Here is a 17,369-nt window from a genome sequence, read left to right as displayed (position 1 = left end):
ATTGTACAGTGTTTCTGTAATTACTATTTTTATGGTTTTATTGTAAGCTACCCAGTGTCATGTGCTGCTGCGGGTTAAACCACTGAGCTGCTGAGCTTGCTGATTGGAAGGTCAGTGGTTCGAATCCGCATGATGGGGTGAGCTCCCGTTGCTAGTCCCAGCTCCTGCCAACCTAGCAGTTCAAAAACATGCCAATGTGAGTAGATTAATAGGTACTGCTTTGGCGGGAAGGTAACGGCGTTCCGTTTAGTCATGCCGGCCACATGACCACGGAACAGTCTACGGACAAACGCCAGCTCTTTGGCTTGAAACGGAGATGAGCACTGCCTCCTAGAGTCGGACACGACTGGACTTAATGTTGAGGGAAACCTTTACCTTTACTTACCCAGTGTCACGTTTTTGTGGGATGGATGGCATATAAATATGACGAATAAATAAATCTTGTCTGTTATTGTTTAAAGTGTGGGGCCCAGAAATGAACACGTTACTTTTATGGGGTCTGACCAAGGCAGAATAGCAAGGAACCACTTAGTTCCCATGAGAGCAAGTCTGGTGTAGTGATTAAGGTGGCGGCCTAGAAATCAGGAGACCACTAATTCTAGATGTGAAAGCCGGCTGGGTGGCTCAGCCCAACCATCCTCACAGGATTTGCTGTTGTGGGGAAAATAGGAGGCAGGAGATAGATGGTAGATAGATAGACAGACAGACTCATTCAGTTTGTGACCAAGTACCATTCCAAGAACTTCTTTTTAACAAGTACAGTTACCAAGCCATATATTTCCCATCCCATCCCCATACATCTGACTTCTGATCTGTACTTGAAGAACTCTGCATTTTTATTGTTATTTTAAGCCATTTCTTTAACCTATCAATATTGTTTTGGATTTTGTTTATATTCTTTGTGTGTTATACAGAAATTTGGTAAGCATTCCCTCCTCCACTTTATCCAAAATGTGTGCAGCTCTTTAGATTTGATTTGCCAAAGGTGCTATAGTGGCACTCTCATGTATGTTGGCACCCTCATGTCAGCCTTATTATGTAGACCAGACAGGAAACAAGACCAGATGAGCTAATTCTACTTTATTGTGAAGCTACATTAACAGAACCTTGTAAGTCTGAAAGTACAATTCTCCTGCTGTCTCCTTTACAGCCTGAAAAACTGGGGAGGGTCTCTTCTGAGCCTCTTGCCCCACCAACTATCCAGCTGTGGGCTATGCTGGCTCCTGATTGTTCCCCAGGCAGTATTTCTTGGCCCATTCTCCTAAGGTCTTTCCCACATACCATTACACCTCATGTGCTATGAACCAACTTTTGGGGAACTGAATCCAAACAATTGTGCAAGAATATTGGGAGAAATATGCCTCCATTATTATAATAAAACTTTTATTTAATGGATATGGTATATCTCCTTGCTCCCAAAGCAACAATGATAATCATTCCATTATGATTTATTTCTGAGAATTCAATTACAAGTAAAAACGTGGTAGATAATGTACGAATCAGGATAGTTTTTAGAAATTCTTGAGCCCAAAGCCAAACTATGGAATGGTAACAGAACTTAGAAGACAAGGAAATGCACAGGAGAAATAATTTTCTCCATGTTAAAAGTTCCTTTTATTTTCATTCTTTTTTTTAATGACTCTATGATGTATTTAGGTTTAAATGAATACAGCAGCTTTGGGACATAGGAGCTCTGTGGCAGAGCTCTGCCTCAAGGTCTACCCTCAGAGTACAATTTTAAATGGTTTTAAACTAATATGTTCTCTCTTTTTGGCATCAGAAATTCTATACTGTGCCACTCTTTAGGTTAGGAATCAACATATTTAGTTTGCTTCAGAAGTACAGTATCAATTTTTTTGACCATGAAATATAGAATATTTGGAATAGTATCTTAAAACCTTACTGAAAAAAAAAGGTGAAAGGTCCCCTGTGTAAGCACCGAGTCATGTCTGACCCTTTGCGGGGACGCAGTTTTCACTAGTATTTCCTTAATGTTAATGGCATTTCCATATGACCATAATTCTTAAATTAAGGACTTAATAGTTTTGCAGAATTAAAGCAAAAGTCCATCTAATTCACTCTCTCCCTCCTCATAGTGATAGATCAGATGCTTTGGAAGGCTCCCTCATGAGAGCAATTATCCTTTCTTATTTTTGTCTTATTATTGTCTATCAGTTGCAGTGAACTTGTTACTCTGAACAAGAAGTCATGGGAATTAGAGAGGTATTCCCAAAAGCATTCCAATTCAAATGTCCACAAGTAGAATACAAATAACAGTATCTGTGAATAGAACCTTCCAGATTCAGTCCTGCAGAATCACATCAATGGTTTATCTAGCAGCAAAAGAAGGAACATATGTATCTATAATATATGCCAAAAGAGTATATTTTCCTGCTGGGGATATAATTGAGATTGGTTGTTTGTGCATTCCTGCTCTGAACATGATATCATAATGGTATCAAAGTAAAGTAGAATGCAATCATGTTATAATACTCTTAGATCCCATTTCTTTTACCTATAAACCTTCTGGCAGATCCATAATCTTATTTTCCTTTCTGAAATCCTATATTCAATGTGTGTTTAGGAACCAGAATTGTGCATTAGGGAACAAGTCAATAAAGCACAGAAGTTTCCATATGCTAATAAAACATGTTCACCATCTTACCTTAAAAGCTTGCTTAGGTAAACAAGCCACATTTATATTAATTAAAGACCCCTCCCCATGTTTTATTCATAACTGGACAATAAAGAATATGTTTGTATGGAAAATGACTGCTGCCTCTAAGCTGAAGGGACAAAACAACAATACCAACCTTAAAAGTAGGGCTTGCTTAACTGAATACATAGTGCAGTAGATGCTTTAATGGAAATCCCAGACCTACCTCATTGTTTTGTGCTATTTTGGTCTTAAAAGCCTCTGTAGAATACCTAATCATAGGCGTGTTCACCCTGTTTAAATCTTAGCACCATCATACATTTCATATTGATAGTATTCCAACCAATTGGGAAATAGAAAACATGGCATATCATATACGTAAATTTTATCAGTACATTCCTATAGAAGATTAGGACAGACGGGAGTAACTCAAAATAATAATATAATCACACTGAAAAGTTGAAAGTTGGTGTCTGCATGAGCAAAATCTTTATTAGGAACTTGGAACACCATTTAAAAAAAGTTTTCTCAATATAGTCGTGCAATTGTTTAAATGTGGCTGTCTTTGAAGAGGTTGGAAAAGTAATGCTCTATTACTTATGGTAGGGATATTACCTTATCCTCAAAGTGACATGTTCATTAATGAGAACTTATTTGCACTTCTCAGTTAACCTGTTGCAACAAGATGGCAACCATTTCTGGAAGATAGAAATAGATGCTGCTGCCCTCTATTAATCTCTCACTCACTGTGAATACAGCCGTAAGGTTCATTTTTCTGCTCCACCTCTGAAGTACATTTCTCCACGTTACGTTGCTCTGAGACCCTTGTCTATTTTGAATAGTATGCATCAGTTCGTTGCAGGCTAACCCAAGCAGTTCATTAGATACTTCACGCAGGCAGAAACACCCCTTCAAAGGAGTCAGTGTTTACCATACTGACCATTACAACCATTTGTTCAGCAACTGTTTGAAGTTACGGCAGCGCTGAACAAATAGTACCTATGCCCAGTCCCTGATGTTATGGCAGTTGCAGTGCCCCTGCAGTCATGTGATCAAAATTTGGGCACTTTGCAGCTTGCCTGCACTTATGACCACACTGGTACTTCAACTCCCTCTACCCACCTATCTCCCCCATCTCTGTCCTTTCAGCCTCCTGCACTCCATGGCCCCTGCTCTCCCAGCTGACCTTCGCTGTCTTCTTACTCCCACTGCTGATGAGGCATGCCCAGCCCAGTCCTTTGTGAGGCAGCTTCTGGCTGTGCAAAACCTTCTTCCTAAGATCATGCATGGCAGTTTCCTCACCAGACCTCAGGAAGAAGGCCTCATATGGCCAGCAGCTGCCTTGTGAAGGGCCAGGTCAGGCATGCCTCATCAGCAGTGGGAGCAAGAAGATGTAGCGGCAGAGTGCAGGGTGGCAAGGGTGGCTGCACTTCTGGGACAGGCTGGGGCTTCGTGCTACAGTGCTGGGCTGGACAGGTCAGCTGCAGCTTTGTGGGGCTGGGCTGGGCTGCAGTGGCTGGAGCGGCTGCACCAAGAAGCTCCTGAGCCACAGTACAACAAGCATCCCCAGAGCTGCATGATTTTGGGGCTGCTTGCTGTCTCACAAGTCAGGGTACAGGGCAGCCAAAAGGGCAGAGATAGGAGGGGAACAAGCAGTTGGGAGGAGTTGAAGGGGAAGCAGTCCCTTACCTTGGAAGAACCAAGAGAAGGGAATTGCTGACACTAAGCAATGTGGTCATGTGACATTGCACTTTATGACTGCATCACTTAGCAATGGAAATTCTGGTCCCAATTGCCAAAATAACTTGAGGGCTATATGTAGTCTGTAACATCTTTTAGAGCTTTTTTTCTACCATGAATGCTATAATAGCATGATGGTCATAATACTTCCTATGTAAATAGAAGGCTGCTAATTTGAAACCTGACAGAATTTTGTATAATTGCTATTTTTCTTTCCCTAACCTTCTTACTTTTCTTTATACTTTAAAAATAATAAGTCCAGGGTGTATCATTTCACTGTTTTTTCAGTCACTTGAAACATGCGTTTCCAATCATTCAAAGTAGAAGGGTTCAACCCTATCTCCCAAATAATCAATAGCCCAGCAACCTTACACTTAGAAAGTGTTACAACCATTGTGCTTTTACAACATATTATAATGAAATGTCTCTAAAAGAGTTTAGAAACAATAGGCCACTAAGAAAGTTTTTTTAAAAGCTGCTTACTTGTATATGCATTTATACATACACACACATACACACACACATACACAAACATACATACATACATAAAGGCATTATATATAAACTTTCTGTAAGTATATATGCATATGTGTATATATGTGTATGTATAGGCACATACACACACAAACATACACACAAAACTATATATGGATGTTAAGGAAGACTGTCCACAAGAAAGAAAGTATTTGGCAATTGCCTTCCTGGAACAGAAAGGTGGAAAACGTACTTTCTGAGGTATTGTCAAATCAGAGGATATGGTAACCTTCAGGCTGGACTGAATCCTGCAAACTATTGCCAAGGTATTCCAGTCCAGACAAGAATTTTCAAATTTGTTTAGAGTGAATCCAGCATTAGCATAGGACAGGTGCAGCTTAAACAGTAATTAGATATGCCCTGAGAGAAGTGGCATCTCTCACGGGAGATTAATTGACCTTATTTATCTTCAGAAAATAACTTCAAACATAAAACATAGTCAGTTGTTTGTCATTATTGCATAGAAAATACTTTCCCTGAGCTTGTATGTACTTAAACTCATTATCTTGTTTATTACTTTTCATATTGCAGGAATAATCCTGGAAAAAAATATCTAGAATTAAGCCTTTATGAACATGGCTCAGAGGAAACTGAATTATGTCTCTTTTGCACCTGCTTTTAGCCAATCCCTTCACTTACAGTACATCACCCTTCCATGTAACATTATGCATGGTTCTAGTGCATTCCTCAGCCCTCAAGAAATTTATTTTGGGGATATGAAGAAATATAGTGGATAGGGGAGATGAGGGAAAATTTGGCACCCTACCTTGGGCAAGTGACAGCTTTCTGCAAGCAAAAATCATTGCTGTTTACAAACATTTGCTGTGCTTGTTCTTAAGTTCACACTGCAATTTTTTGCCTTCCCCAGAATTTCCTTCAGAATGATGGAGTCCTATTTCATTCAAGAGAATTAAGGGAAGCAGATAAAAAAGTTATGCTGTATACCAGAACTCTGAATTTACTCTCTAAAATATGAAAATGTTTTGAATATAATATAGAATCATAAAGTTTGAAATAGCCATTTAGATAATCAACTACAATCTTTTCTTCATTATTTATAACTTAGAAATATAAGTACTTGATTCAGTATTTGTACTTCATTTCATTGAACTGGTGTTTAGATTTTGGAACTTTCCTTTACTAATAAGGCTTGTCCTTCTCATATTGGAAAAATATACTGTTGAGGTGTCTAGAAAAATCAATGGATAGAGGGTAAAATACATGCAAAATAGGTCTTACATTTAAAATACTTCCATGTGATAATACAAGATAAAGGGATTTCAGCCTTTTAGCTTGTGCCCGTAGAAAAGATTTTTAAGAGCTGAAGTTAATTTGAGCAGCTCATATATTTCCTTTGAATTCTTTCCTTCTTTCCTTACCTTAATCTGACAACACAGCTAGCAAAGAAATAACGTGAAGAGTATTTATTATACTTTCATCTTAAAACTATTGATGAACTACAGAACTAAAATTACTGAAAAATAATTTGGAAACTAAGACCTAATTCAGCTCTCTCTTATTCCTGAAAAAGCACCATACAACTAGGAAGTCATATTATATATATCCAGCCATACAGGCTAATCACACAGGCAACGCTCAAAGGAATTTTCTGTTGATTAATTCACATGCTGTAAGGGTTCCCTTTTAAAGATTAGTAGCCACCCCTCTCTCATCTCCTCAAGTAGCTATGCATATTTCTTAGTGAGTCCAAATTATGACAAGGGGAGCAATTAGGTGCAGATACCTGCTATTGATGCTTGGATCTTTGTTTTGTTATCTGCCACTGAGAAGTGCATGCATTTGTGTGTGTCTGTGTTTTAATAGGGCAGTTTATTCTCTCACATATGTTCTCCTAACAATAAAATTTAGTTGGCTTTCAAACAGGCAACAAACAAACAAAATTCATGCCTTTATCACTCAAGATAAGGACTCTTGTTCCAGTAACAATCTATAAATATGGAGGAGAGGAGAGTGACATTATATTTTCAAATGTTTCTGCAATATGCAGCTCCCACATGCTGAATGCAAATAAAAGTTAGCGTGCTACTATAAACTTCCAAAGGCTACAATATTATCCAATACTGAAAAAAGAAATGTAGTGTTAGATATATCACCATACTAACCTTTTTGGGTAGGCCATGATGTCACAGCAGTCAGAACCCCATTTCATCATCACATGACTAAGTGGGTTTTAGCTACCTGGCACATTATTAAAAATATTCCAATGCTGTGCAATTTCTATCCAAATAATAACAATACCAATTGTTGATTGTTTTATATATGCATTGTTCAGTAGGACTGGGCAATGAGCTGCATCTACTGCAATGAATTCTAATCTTCTTTTCTTCAACTTGAAGCATGATGAAAATGGAAAGTATTTGTACAGTAATGTCAAATCCTAACTAATCTTTTCTATCAATTTTTGAAAAGTAGGTAGGTCAATAATAAAGTCTAGATGGTGAGAAGCAGACTGGATTTATGGAAACAGTGCTGACCAGTGTGTAGCCTTTAATCTCTGCTTACCTTTAAAGCTGCCTTTTACTGAAGAAATATAGTTAGAGAAAGGACAGCAAATGAATAAAGTTTAAACAGGCTTTGAAAAGAAACTGCAAGCAGGGAGAAGAAATGCAAAAAATGTGACTGGAAGCAGGTAATGCTAATCTGCAGAATCAGTGGGTGGGGGCAAAGTCAATTAATTACTTAGGACTCAGAATGTGAAGTAATCCTCTTTTCATTTAATTTAAATTCCTTTTAATGCATATCTTTTCTCCCTTGGGCAGAACAAATCCTTTCAGGATGCCTCCTTGCTTATGTGATAGTATTTTGGAAAGCCTAATTTGTATCCATGTGAAGTCACAGCTGGGTGTGTATCACACAGATATGACTTTTGTTTAAAAAGGTGAAAGCTCTCAGTTTTCTACATTTTCTATCTTATTCTACTTGACAGAATGAAAAAGTCAAATATGGCACCAGTTATGCCTTGTCTTGTGTTGACATAAATACCTGGTGGTCTTATTTACAGTTTACAATCTTTCTGTTAACATTTTCTGCTTAAGAAAATGATCAGAGCTATTTTTCTATGTACTTTTAGTACGCTTTTGAAATAAATCTCCAGTTTCCATCAAAAGTTTTGGAAAATTGAAATTCTCAAAATTGAAATCTGCATGTGAAAAAAAGAATTATGTATTTCAGGGACATTGATAAACATAAATTGATTTAATTGGATATAGATTCATAGTGAATTCTCATGTGATAACTGTCAATTTTGATATTTGCTAAGGTAGTTTGGCTAATTTTTAAATTTAAAAATAAGGTGAGGTAGTTTTGCAATTTTAAAATATTTTTCTTTTACTTTTCGAAACAAATACTTTCAAAACAAATATTCAGGAAGATATACTGTATTCCTTGCTTAAACACCAAATGTTCAAGGCAGTAAAATTGAAAAAAAAATTACAACCAGAGTTAATGGTTATAAACAGTTCTTTAGTAGCTGATTTTTTAAACAGGATTTGTTTAGAACATGTATGGGAAATTCTTACATTTTACTTTAATTTTAAAATTACCATTTCTTTTAAAGTATTTGCTACATGATAAAAAAATGCTTCTAATATTTTTCATATACTTTCAACTGCTGCTATACAGTTCCTGCTTACCTGTATGGTAAAACTTTCCTGAAAATCCAAGGTTGAAGGTAAAATTTGCAACCTGAGTGCGTAGTAATACTTGAGTCTCTAGTAAGGCCTGAAAAAACAAAACAAATAAAACAGCATTCATTTAAGGAAAAAAAGGAAGCATACACACACATACAAACACACACACACAGAGACACAAAACAAACCCAAAGACAATTGTTCTTTTTGCAGTAGAACTGAAAATTGTCCTAGATGTAAGATTAATATTAAAGAATGCTATCATGATAGCCTATATGGTACTATCATTACACCTGATAACCTGGCAATGCATTTCTATGCATTTTTATAGAGAATACTGACTATGTTCAGTACCAGTTAAAGTGTTTAGGATTATACATCTAAGTACAGTTCCTGTATTTTTAATTTGCAGAACTATTCTCTGTGCAGGTATTATGAAAACTGACAAAACTCACCACCTGAACATTGATAAACAGCCCTGTCCCCATATGTTAGGGGCACAATATCAATTCATAGAAAGGCATCCTTTTATATAGTGCAAATGTCTGCATTCCATAGGCCCTTATTTATATACCTGCTAATGGATTGGTCTGCATATACCTGAAAATTTAATCAAGGACACTTGAGGAATCTACTAGGATGTTAATTCAACAACCTGAACCTAGACCATTACAAACAATGGGCATACTTGTGATGGTTGCCTTATTCCCAAAGAACCACAGACTCACTAGTTAGGGCTAAGGATTTCTGGTTTATTGGGAATAGAATGCATACACGAAAAAAGACGGGAATGAGCACATGGCATGCGAGGTATCCAGTAAATACCCGCGGTGCAGACCTGATCCTTCCCCACCCCCTATTGTCCCAAAGTCCTGATCCGGAGTCTCGATGGGCGATCGGGGGGATTAGCGCTGATTGCCTCGGTCCTCTTCCTGTGTCCGGAGCAGGTGTGTCCCCTGTGGTAATGCAGAGATGTCAGGGAGATAGGTTGATGGCTTTTCAGGTCAGGACAAAGGTATGGCTCCTTTGTCCTTTATTTGTATTTGTCTTTAAGTGTTTGTGAGATTATCACTGATTCCTTCCTCCTTCCTCCCCTTCCCCAGGAAGGCATGTTCCCCATTGTGATGTATGTATACATCGCATGACATACTGCCTCCCCAAAAAAAACTTCAAGGCGCCGATTTGGAAGGATACGCTTTATGGAAGCGTTTGACAAGCCGTTGCACTGAGACATCCCGGGCACGCACCCACTCAGGGTGGGGGAAATGTCTCCAGCGGACCAGGGACTGAAGGGTGCCCTGTAGCCTTTGGGAATCTAGAACCTCCTTTATTTCAAAGTGCTGTTGCCCATCGATCATGATGGGAGGAGGCGGGGGGGTTTCGTTGTGCCACTTTGAGGAGGTAACCGGTTTCAGTAAGGCACAATGGAACACCGGGTGTATGCATTTCAAGTTGTGTGCCAATTCCAACTTAAAAGTTACTGGGTTGATTATCTCCACTATTGGAAAAGGGCCAATGAACTTGGGGGCTAACTTCTTTGAGGGCTGCGGCGACTTAATGAACTTAGTGGAGAGGTAGACCTTATCCCCCACTTTGAAGTCTGGCTGCGCAGCCCTGTGGTTGTCTGCATAATGCTTGTAGGTTGCTTGGGCTTCGGAGAGAGCCAGCTGAATGATTGGCCAAACGTTGGCTAGCTGAGCTGCCCAGTCATCTGGGGAACAAGGCGGGGCAGTTCGACCATAGACTACCCGGAAGGGGGTGTAGCCCGTGCTCTGGTGCACTGCATTGTTATATGCCACCTCAGCAAAGGGGAGCAAGTCTACCCAATCATCCTGTTGGTAGCTTATGAAGGAGCACAAAAATTGCTCCAGGGTGGAGTTAAGGATCTCTGTAGAGCCATCCGTGTGGGGGTGCCAAGCAGTGGACAATGCCTGCTTGGTGCCAATCAACTTCAAAAATGCTTTCCAGAATTGTGAGGTAAATTGTGTACCCCTATCTGTGACCAAGCAGGAGGGGGTACTGTGTAATTTGTAGATGTGATTTAAAAAGAGGCGTGCCAGCTGTTGAGTAGAAGGAATGGAGGCGCATGGGATAAAATGTGCCTGTTTCAAAAAGTAGTCTTTAACCACCCAGATGACCGTTTTCTGCTGGCTGGGTGGCAAGTCAACTATGAAATCCATCGAGATTTCCTCCCAAGGATGGGAGGGACTTGCCACCGGCTGCAATGGTCCCTGGGGCTTCCCCACTTTTCGCTTGGCCATGGCACATGTAGGGCAAGCAGCAACATATTCTTTTACATCCCTCCTAAGTGTAGGCCACCAGAATTGTCGCCTTACTAGATGTAACATTTTCACAAAGCCAAAGTGCCCTGCCATTTTGTCATTGTGAGAACGTCTCAGAACCTCTGCTCGCAATTGCTCCGGCATGTACAGGCTATTTTGTTTCCAGGCCAAATCATTATCAAAAGAAACATTGTTTTTATTGTTTTGCAACCATGTATCCATTTTTAAGGCTTGTACGAACTGCTGTTGCAATTGCGATTAAATTGACCTGCATCTCCCTCCCCTTGCAGGCGGTTGTGCCGGAGTCCGCTGCGTTCCATTTTGGCTGCGCGTGACAGCTTGGCAACCTAGCTGTGTGTCAGTCCACACAGTACCTATAATGTCAGATGCCTGACTGGCATCCTGGGGCCGCCTAGAGAGAGTGTCAGCTAAGAAGTTCTTTCTTCCTGGTATGAACTTCAGCTTAAAATTAAAGCGGCTGAAAAACTGCACCCAGCAAACCTGCTTGGGGCTGAGGCATTTCAGGGTACTGAGCACTTCCAGGTTTTTGTGGTCCGTCCAGACCTCAAAGGGGCAAGTGGCCCCTTCCAGGAGGTGTCGCCATGCCTCTAAGGCAGCTTTGACAGCAAAAGCCTCTTTCTCCCATACATGCCATCTCCGTTCTGTTTCGGAGAACTTGCGGGAGAGGTATGCGCAAGGCTTCAGTTGATCATTTAAATACCTCTGAAGCAGGAGTGCCCCAATTGAGAAATCGGAAGCATCCACTTGTACTACAAAGGGCTTGGTGGGGTCGGGGTGTTGTAGCACTGGTTCCGCTGTAAACAGGCTTTTGAGGTGATCAAAAGCCCTTTGGCATTCAGGTGTCCAGTTAAGTAGCACTCCTGGGTTTCGTGCTTTGCGCGTGTCTCCCAAACCCTTGGTGCGGAGTAAATTAGTTAGGGGCAAAACGATTTCCGCTAGTCCCTTGATGAACCCCCTGTAAAAATTAGTAAATCCTAAAAAACTTTGTAGTTGCCTCCTGGTGCACGAGCGCTCCCATGCCAGGATGGCCTGGACTTTCCCAGGGTCCATTTCGATGCCCCTCTCAGAGATTCTATAGCCCAGATAATCTATCTGAGATTTATGAAACTTGCACTTAGAAAGCTTGGCGAATAGCTCGGCTTTGCGAAGTTTCTTGAGCACCTGTTTAACCAAGCGTTCGTGCTCCTCTTCAGTCTCAGAATATATTAATACATCGTATAAATACACAAGGACCCCCTTGAACAAGTGTTCGTGCAAGACTTTGTTAATCAATTGTATAAATACCCCCGGTGCCCCTGCCAAACCGAACGGTAACACTTTGTATTGGAATGATCCCAGTGGGCAATTGAAGGCCGTCTTCCACTCATCCCCCTCCCGTATGCATATGAGGAAATAGGCTTCTCGCAAGTCCAGTTTAGAGAATATTTTCCCCTTTGCCAGATGTGCTAATATGTCTTTGATTAGGGGCAAAGGATATTTGTTGGATATGGAAGCCGCATTCAATCCGCGGTAGTCCGTACAGAGTCTTAATGTCCCATCCTTTTTTTCTCTGAACAACACTGGGGCTCCAACTGGCGAGTTTGCGGGCTCGATGAAGCCTCGTGCTAAATTCTTGTCCACAAACTCCTGCAATGCTGCCAGTTCTTTCTGGGTCATTGCGTAAATTTTGGGCTTTGGCAAGGGTGTGTTGGGGACCAGTTCTATCGCACAGTCAGTCTTTCTGTGGGGTGGGAGTTTGTCTGCTTCTGTCTCCCCGAACACATCTGCAAACTCCGCGTACCTGCCTGGCAAGCCTTCCAGGGCCGCTGCAGCCAGGTGTGTGGTTGTAGACGCCGCCCTCCCCACCGCAGCACAGGGAATTCGGTCCTCTGTGGGTGCTTGGTAGAAGCCGTATGTAAATGTGATCATCCTGGTTTCCCAATTTATGTAGGGGTTCCTTCGTACCAGCCAAGGAATGCCCAAGATGATTAAAGGTTGGCCCACTGGTGCTACGACAAATTTCAGTCTCTCCTGGTGACTGCCTAACTGCAGCGCCACTTCTTCGGTGAATTGGGTGACTGGGCCCCCTCCCGCTGCCGAACCATCCAATTGTGTGAACACTATGTGGTGCTGAAGTGGACAGCAGCGGAGATTTAAAGTGGCAACCACGTCCGGGTGCATTAGGCACCTAGAACAGCCCAAGTCTATTAGGGCCCAGACTTCAATCGACTTCTCAATGGACTTTAGCTTAACTTTTACGTACAGGGTGGGACAGTTGGCACTCACCCAGATGTTGCTGCACCCATTCTCCTCCTCCACCTGCCGTCTGGCGCTTCTTATGGCAGGTGGCTGGCGTTTCCCGCTGGTTCTACTTGGTCGTTCTCCTCCTCATCACTGGAGTAAGGTAGTTCTTTTGCTCCGATCTCTCCCCTGGCCGCTGGCATCTTTTTGGGCACTGCGGGTGGTTTGCCCGGCGTTTTTCCTGGTCTGTCAGCTACCTTTGTTTTCGGGCACACCGCTGCTTTGTGGTCCTCTTTCCCACATCGAAGGCATTGCCCCCAGCGAACCGTCTCTCCCTCTCCTCTCTCCAGGGTTGGGATGTTGTCCTCACCGGTCCTGCAGTGGTTCGGGGTCCCTTTACCATCGCCTCTTGTTGCGCCGCCCTCTTGGCTTGTAGGAAGGTTTCCTGGGCATTTTCCGCCTTACCGGCCAGCAGTATCCACTCATGTAGAGTGTTTGGGTTGTCTCTGCATAATGCCCACCTCAGAACGTTCAAGTTCAGGCCCTCTTTGAAACATTCAATTACGGTAGACTGTGACCAGTCCACCACCTTTCCAGCCAGTGCTTTAAAATCCATGGCATAATTTGCAATGGATCGTTGCCCTTGGCTGATTCCCCTTAGGGATCTCTTCGCTCTCTCCTTTTCCAAGGGGTCTCTGAAGTGCAGATCTAGTGCCCAGAGGAACTCATCAAAGTTATCGAGCTCTGGGGCATCTGCCTGGCATAGCTGCACATACCAGTCAGCCACCCCTCTTTTAAGTTTGTTCGCAATGGCATTAATTTTGCCCTTTTCTGAGCGGAAATATGGGCCAAATTCTTCCATGTAGTTCCTTGCGTTTGTCAGGAAGAAGGATAATGTTGCTGGATCCCTGTTGAATTTGACCCCGAAGTCTTTCACCCCCGCTCCCGGTGGGCTCCAAACCACATCTGGTCATCTGAGCATACCTCGGGCTGCTGGGGTTCTCCGGTCTCAGTGTGGGGATTCCTCAAGCCGGACTCCGGGCGGCGTTGCCTCCGTTTCGTGCCGACTCCATCCTCTTCCCAGCAGTCGCTTCCCCAGGGTAGGAGGGGGGGGGAAGATGATCTCCTGGCAGATTCCGTGAGGTGAATTCTGCCCGGCCCTACCTCAGCCTCCTGCCATCTCCTTCCTCGCCCTGGCTGCCACATCTCAGGGATGGGAGGGGGGGTGATGAACTTCTGGTGCCTGGTTCCAGCTCACCCGTTCCTCGGGATTCCCACACCACCGACCATCTCAGGAACAGCTGTTCAATTGACTCCAGCCTCGCCTCCATTATCCTCAGCCTCTCAGCTGTCTGGGGGCTTTCCTCGGATCGTCCGATCTGGCGCCTTCCCTCGGCTCCTGCGATCGATGATGACAGCAAGTCCTGTGGCTTCCTAGACGCCCCGAGCGTCCCTGGCAGGGATCTCGGTGTTTCGTCCATGGTGACCCACTCATCCTGCGACTCTCTGGTGGCTTCAAGTGTCCTGCTTCTTCCGGCCTCCTCCTCCTCCGAGCTTGATCCCGAACCCTCCTGGACTTCGTCCCGTCTGGGAATAGAGTTATCGCCGATCACCCGTGCCGTGGAGTTGGGAGTCCTGTCGCCGGTCCTCTGGTAGCCACCTCTTCGTGGGTTGAGTCTTTCCATCGCCAGCTTTGATCCCTCACAGACGAAATCTGGAATGGTGCTAGCGGATTTTTTTTTTTTTCCGATTCCCGTCTTTATGTGATGGTTGCCTTATTCCCAAAGAACCACAGACTCACTAGTTAGGGCTAAGGATTTCTGGTTTATTGGGAATAGAATGCATACACGAAAAAAGACGGGAATGAGCACATGGCATGCGAGGTAGCCGGTAAATACCCGCGGTGCAGACCTGATCCTTCCCCACCCCCTATTGTCCCAAAGTCCTGATCCGGAGTCATGATGGGCGATCAGGGTGCGATTCCGGAGTCTCGATGGGCGATCGGGGGGATTAGCGCTGATTGCCTCTGTCCTCTTCCTGTGTCCGGAGCAGGTGTGTCCCCCGTGGTAATGCAGATATGTCAGGGAGATAGGTTGATGGCTTTTCAGGTCAGGACAAAGGTATGGCTCCTTTGTCCTTTATTTGTATTTGTCTTTAAGTGTTTGTGAGATTATCACTGATTCCTTCCTCCTTCCTCCCCTTCCCCGGGAAGGCATGTTCCCCATTGTGATGTATGTATACATCGCAATGGGGGACATAACAATACTTTTGGGCCACTACCGTACTATTACTAATAAGAAATGTAAGTATTGTAAACCTACTGAATGTTACACGTATGTATATCTAGTTTCCACTTCCAAACATACCAATAAATCCACTGTTCACCAATGAACTCTGTGATATAATCACATCTGTTTAAATGCATAGGGCAGAGGTACATAATTTAAGGATTTGGATTAGATCACTGTAATACACATCGATAATGAAAAACAGCAAACCAAAGACCAAAATAGTAACCACGTTAAGTATTAGACCATATGTCAGAACACCTTTTAGTATCACCTTTCAGGTGTGTAAAATCTGTTATCATCACTTATAATGTGAGTGGTAAAGTCAAGTGACCAGCAGAAGGTAGCTCAGAGAGGCACTTATTGGACATTTCAAATGATGTTGTCATGCCCTTTTACATAGTCTGGTGTCAGTCTTGTCTAACCTCATTTTATTGCTGTCCCCCCCCAAAAAAGCAGAAGGGTATATGAAAGGTACAGAAAGGTAGTTGATGTACCTTAAAATCAAATTATAGTGAACAGGTTTAATAGTGAAATAACTGTTAGGCTGAAGCAATGTCCCAAAATGATGGGACCAGACCCCTCCTCTTCTTCCCTAATTGTGCACATAGAAATATGGAAGTCAATGTTCACTGATTATATACAGAAAGGAAAGAGAAAAAATGCTCTGTGTGATTCAACTCCCATAATGATTCCAATATTTTTTTTTTCCTTTTTCCTTTATTCAGGGCTTTATAATGGGAGTTAGGCATAATGAGGTTTAGGAGGAGGGGAAAAACCTGAAGGGCACCTAGTAATGGGTGAATCCTACAGCCAGATTCAGTTTCTGGTCCAGCACCATGATTGGCTAGTGAAGGCAGCAAAGGCAGGAGGGCAGAACCAGGAGGGAAGCAAACTTGGAAGACTCATCCAATAACTTATAATGTGCTGCACATGCAGAATCAGGACAGCAGCATTTGGCAGGGAATCAAAATAGAGGGAATTGAGACAGGCAAGATCTGCAGTGGGGCAGCGTACACCAGTACAGTGTTGTTTTGTGTTAACTCAAGGATCGATGGATAGCATTTTAACTCAGAAGTGAGAAAAAAACCCCAAGACTGTCTTTTAAAAATGAATTTGGATTTAGTTGTTGTCATATTGCTTTATTGTATATGGCATTGTGGTTGTTTTATCCAAGTGTTCTTTTAAAATTGAAGATTGATTTTATGGTTCTTTTTTGTGTATTGCTCTTGCATCCTTTGGGACATAGGGCATTATGAAAATAAAATAATAACAGCAATAGTAATAATGGTAATGGTAATAGTAATCACTTTCTCTGAGTAACTGGGGCAGCTACAATAAAATACATATTATAGTTGACCTTAAAATTTGAAATAATGTTTATTTTATTTATAAAGCATTATGCTTGGCTTTATGAACTTATCTGAAAGTTCAAGATGAAGGCAATTATTGCAGAATAATATGATTCTGACCATAGATGCATTTCAACTCTGGTAAATTAAAATCTGGTTCACAAGCAAACTGTAACCAGAAATCTTTGCATTCCAAAAGTTTCAAATCAGAAATGCCCAGTTTAGCTATTTGTATTCTACAATGTAATCAAATGAGCAGTTAAGTTGTTCAGGATCTTTCTAAATTGTTGGTTCTATTATCTTAATTATAATAGTACCAATATTATATTTATTGCTTCTTATAAGTGTATGCTTCAGCATCCATAGGATAAGTATTTATATTGCACCTATACTCAGCAGGATTTGTGTTTCAATATTTATTTATTTATTATTTAAATTTAATGAAATTTAAAATAATAATAATAATAATAATAATAATAATAATAATAATAATAATAATAATAAGTTTGAGTTGCCTTGTCTTTATTCTTCATAATTGCTGCATCTATTAAGCAGGCATGATCTTTTCTCACAATGTTCTTGTTAATTACAACTATTTGCATGATAAACTTCTTGGAGGCTAGTTC

The 17,369-nt window shown here is 41.8% G+C and overlaps 1 protein-coding gene across 1 annotated transcript in view; it reads right to left on the bottom strand.

Moving 5' to 3' along the window:
* LOC134502169 (bifunctional heparan sulfate N-deacetylase/N-sulfotransferase 4) overlaps positions 1-17,369 on the bottom strand; it is a 131,357-nt gene that overhangs the window by 74,019 nt on the left and 39,969 nt on the right. The window contains exon 2 of the mRNA XM_063310368.1: positions 8,584-8,671. Coding sequence (XP_063166438.1) covers positions 8,584-8,671 — 88 coding nt within the window. The remainder of the gene's footprint in view (positions 1-8,583; positions 8,672-17,369) is intronic.

The sequence above is a fragment of the Candoia aspera genome, chromosome 8 (assembly GCF_035149785.1).
Source record: "Candoia aspera isolate rCanAsp1 chromosome 8, rCanAsp1.hap2, whole genome shotgun sequence".
Taxonomy (NCBI): domain Eukaryota; kingdom Metazoa; phylum Chordata; class Lepidosauria; order Squamata; family Boidae; genus Candoia; species Candoia aspera.
Note: the sequence above shows the minus strand (reverse complement) of the source record. Positions and strands in the feature narration are given on the sequence as shown.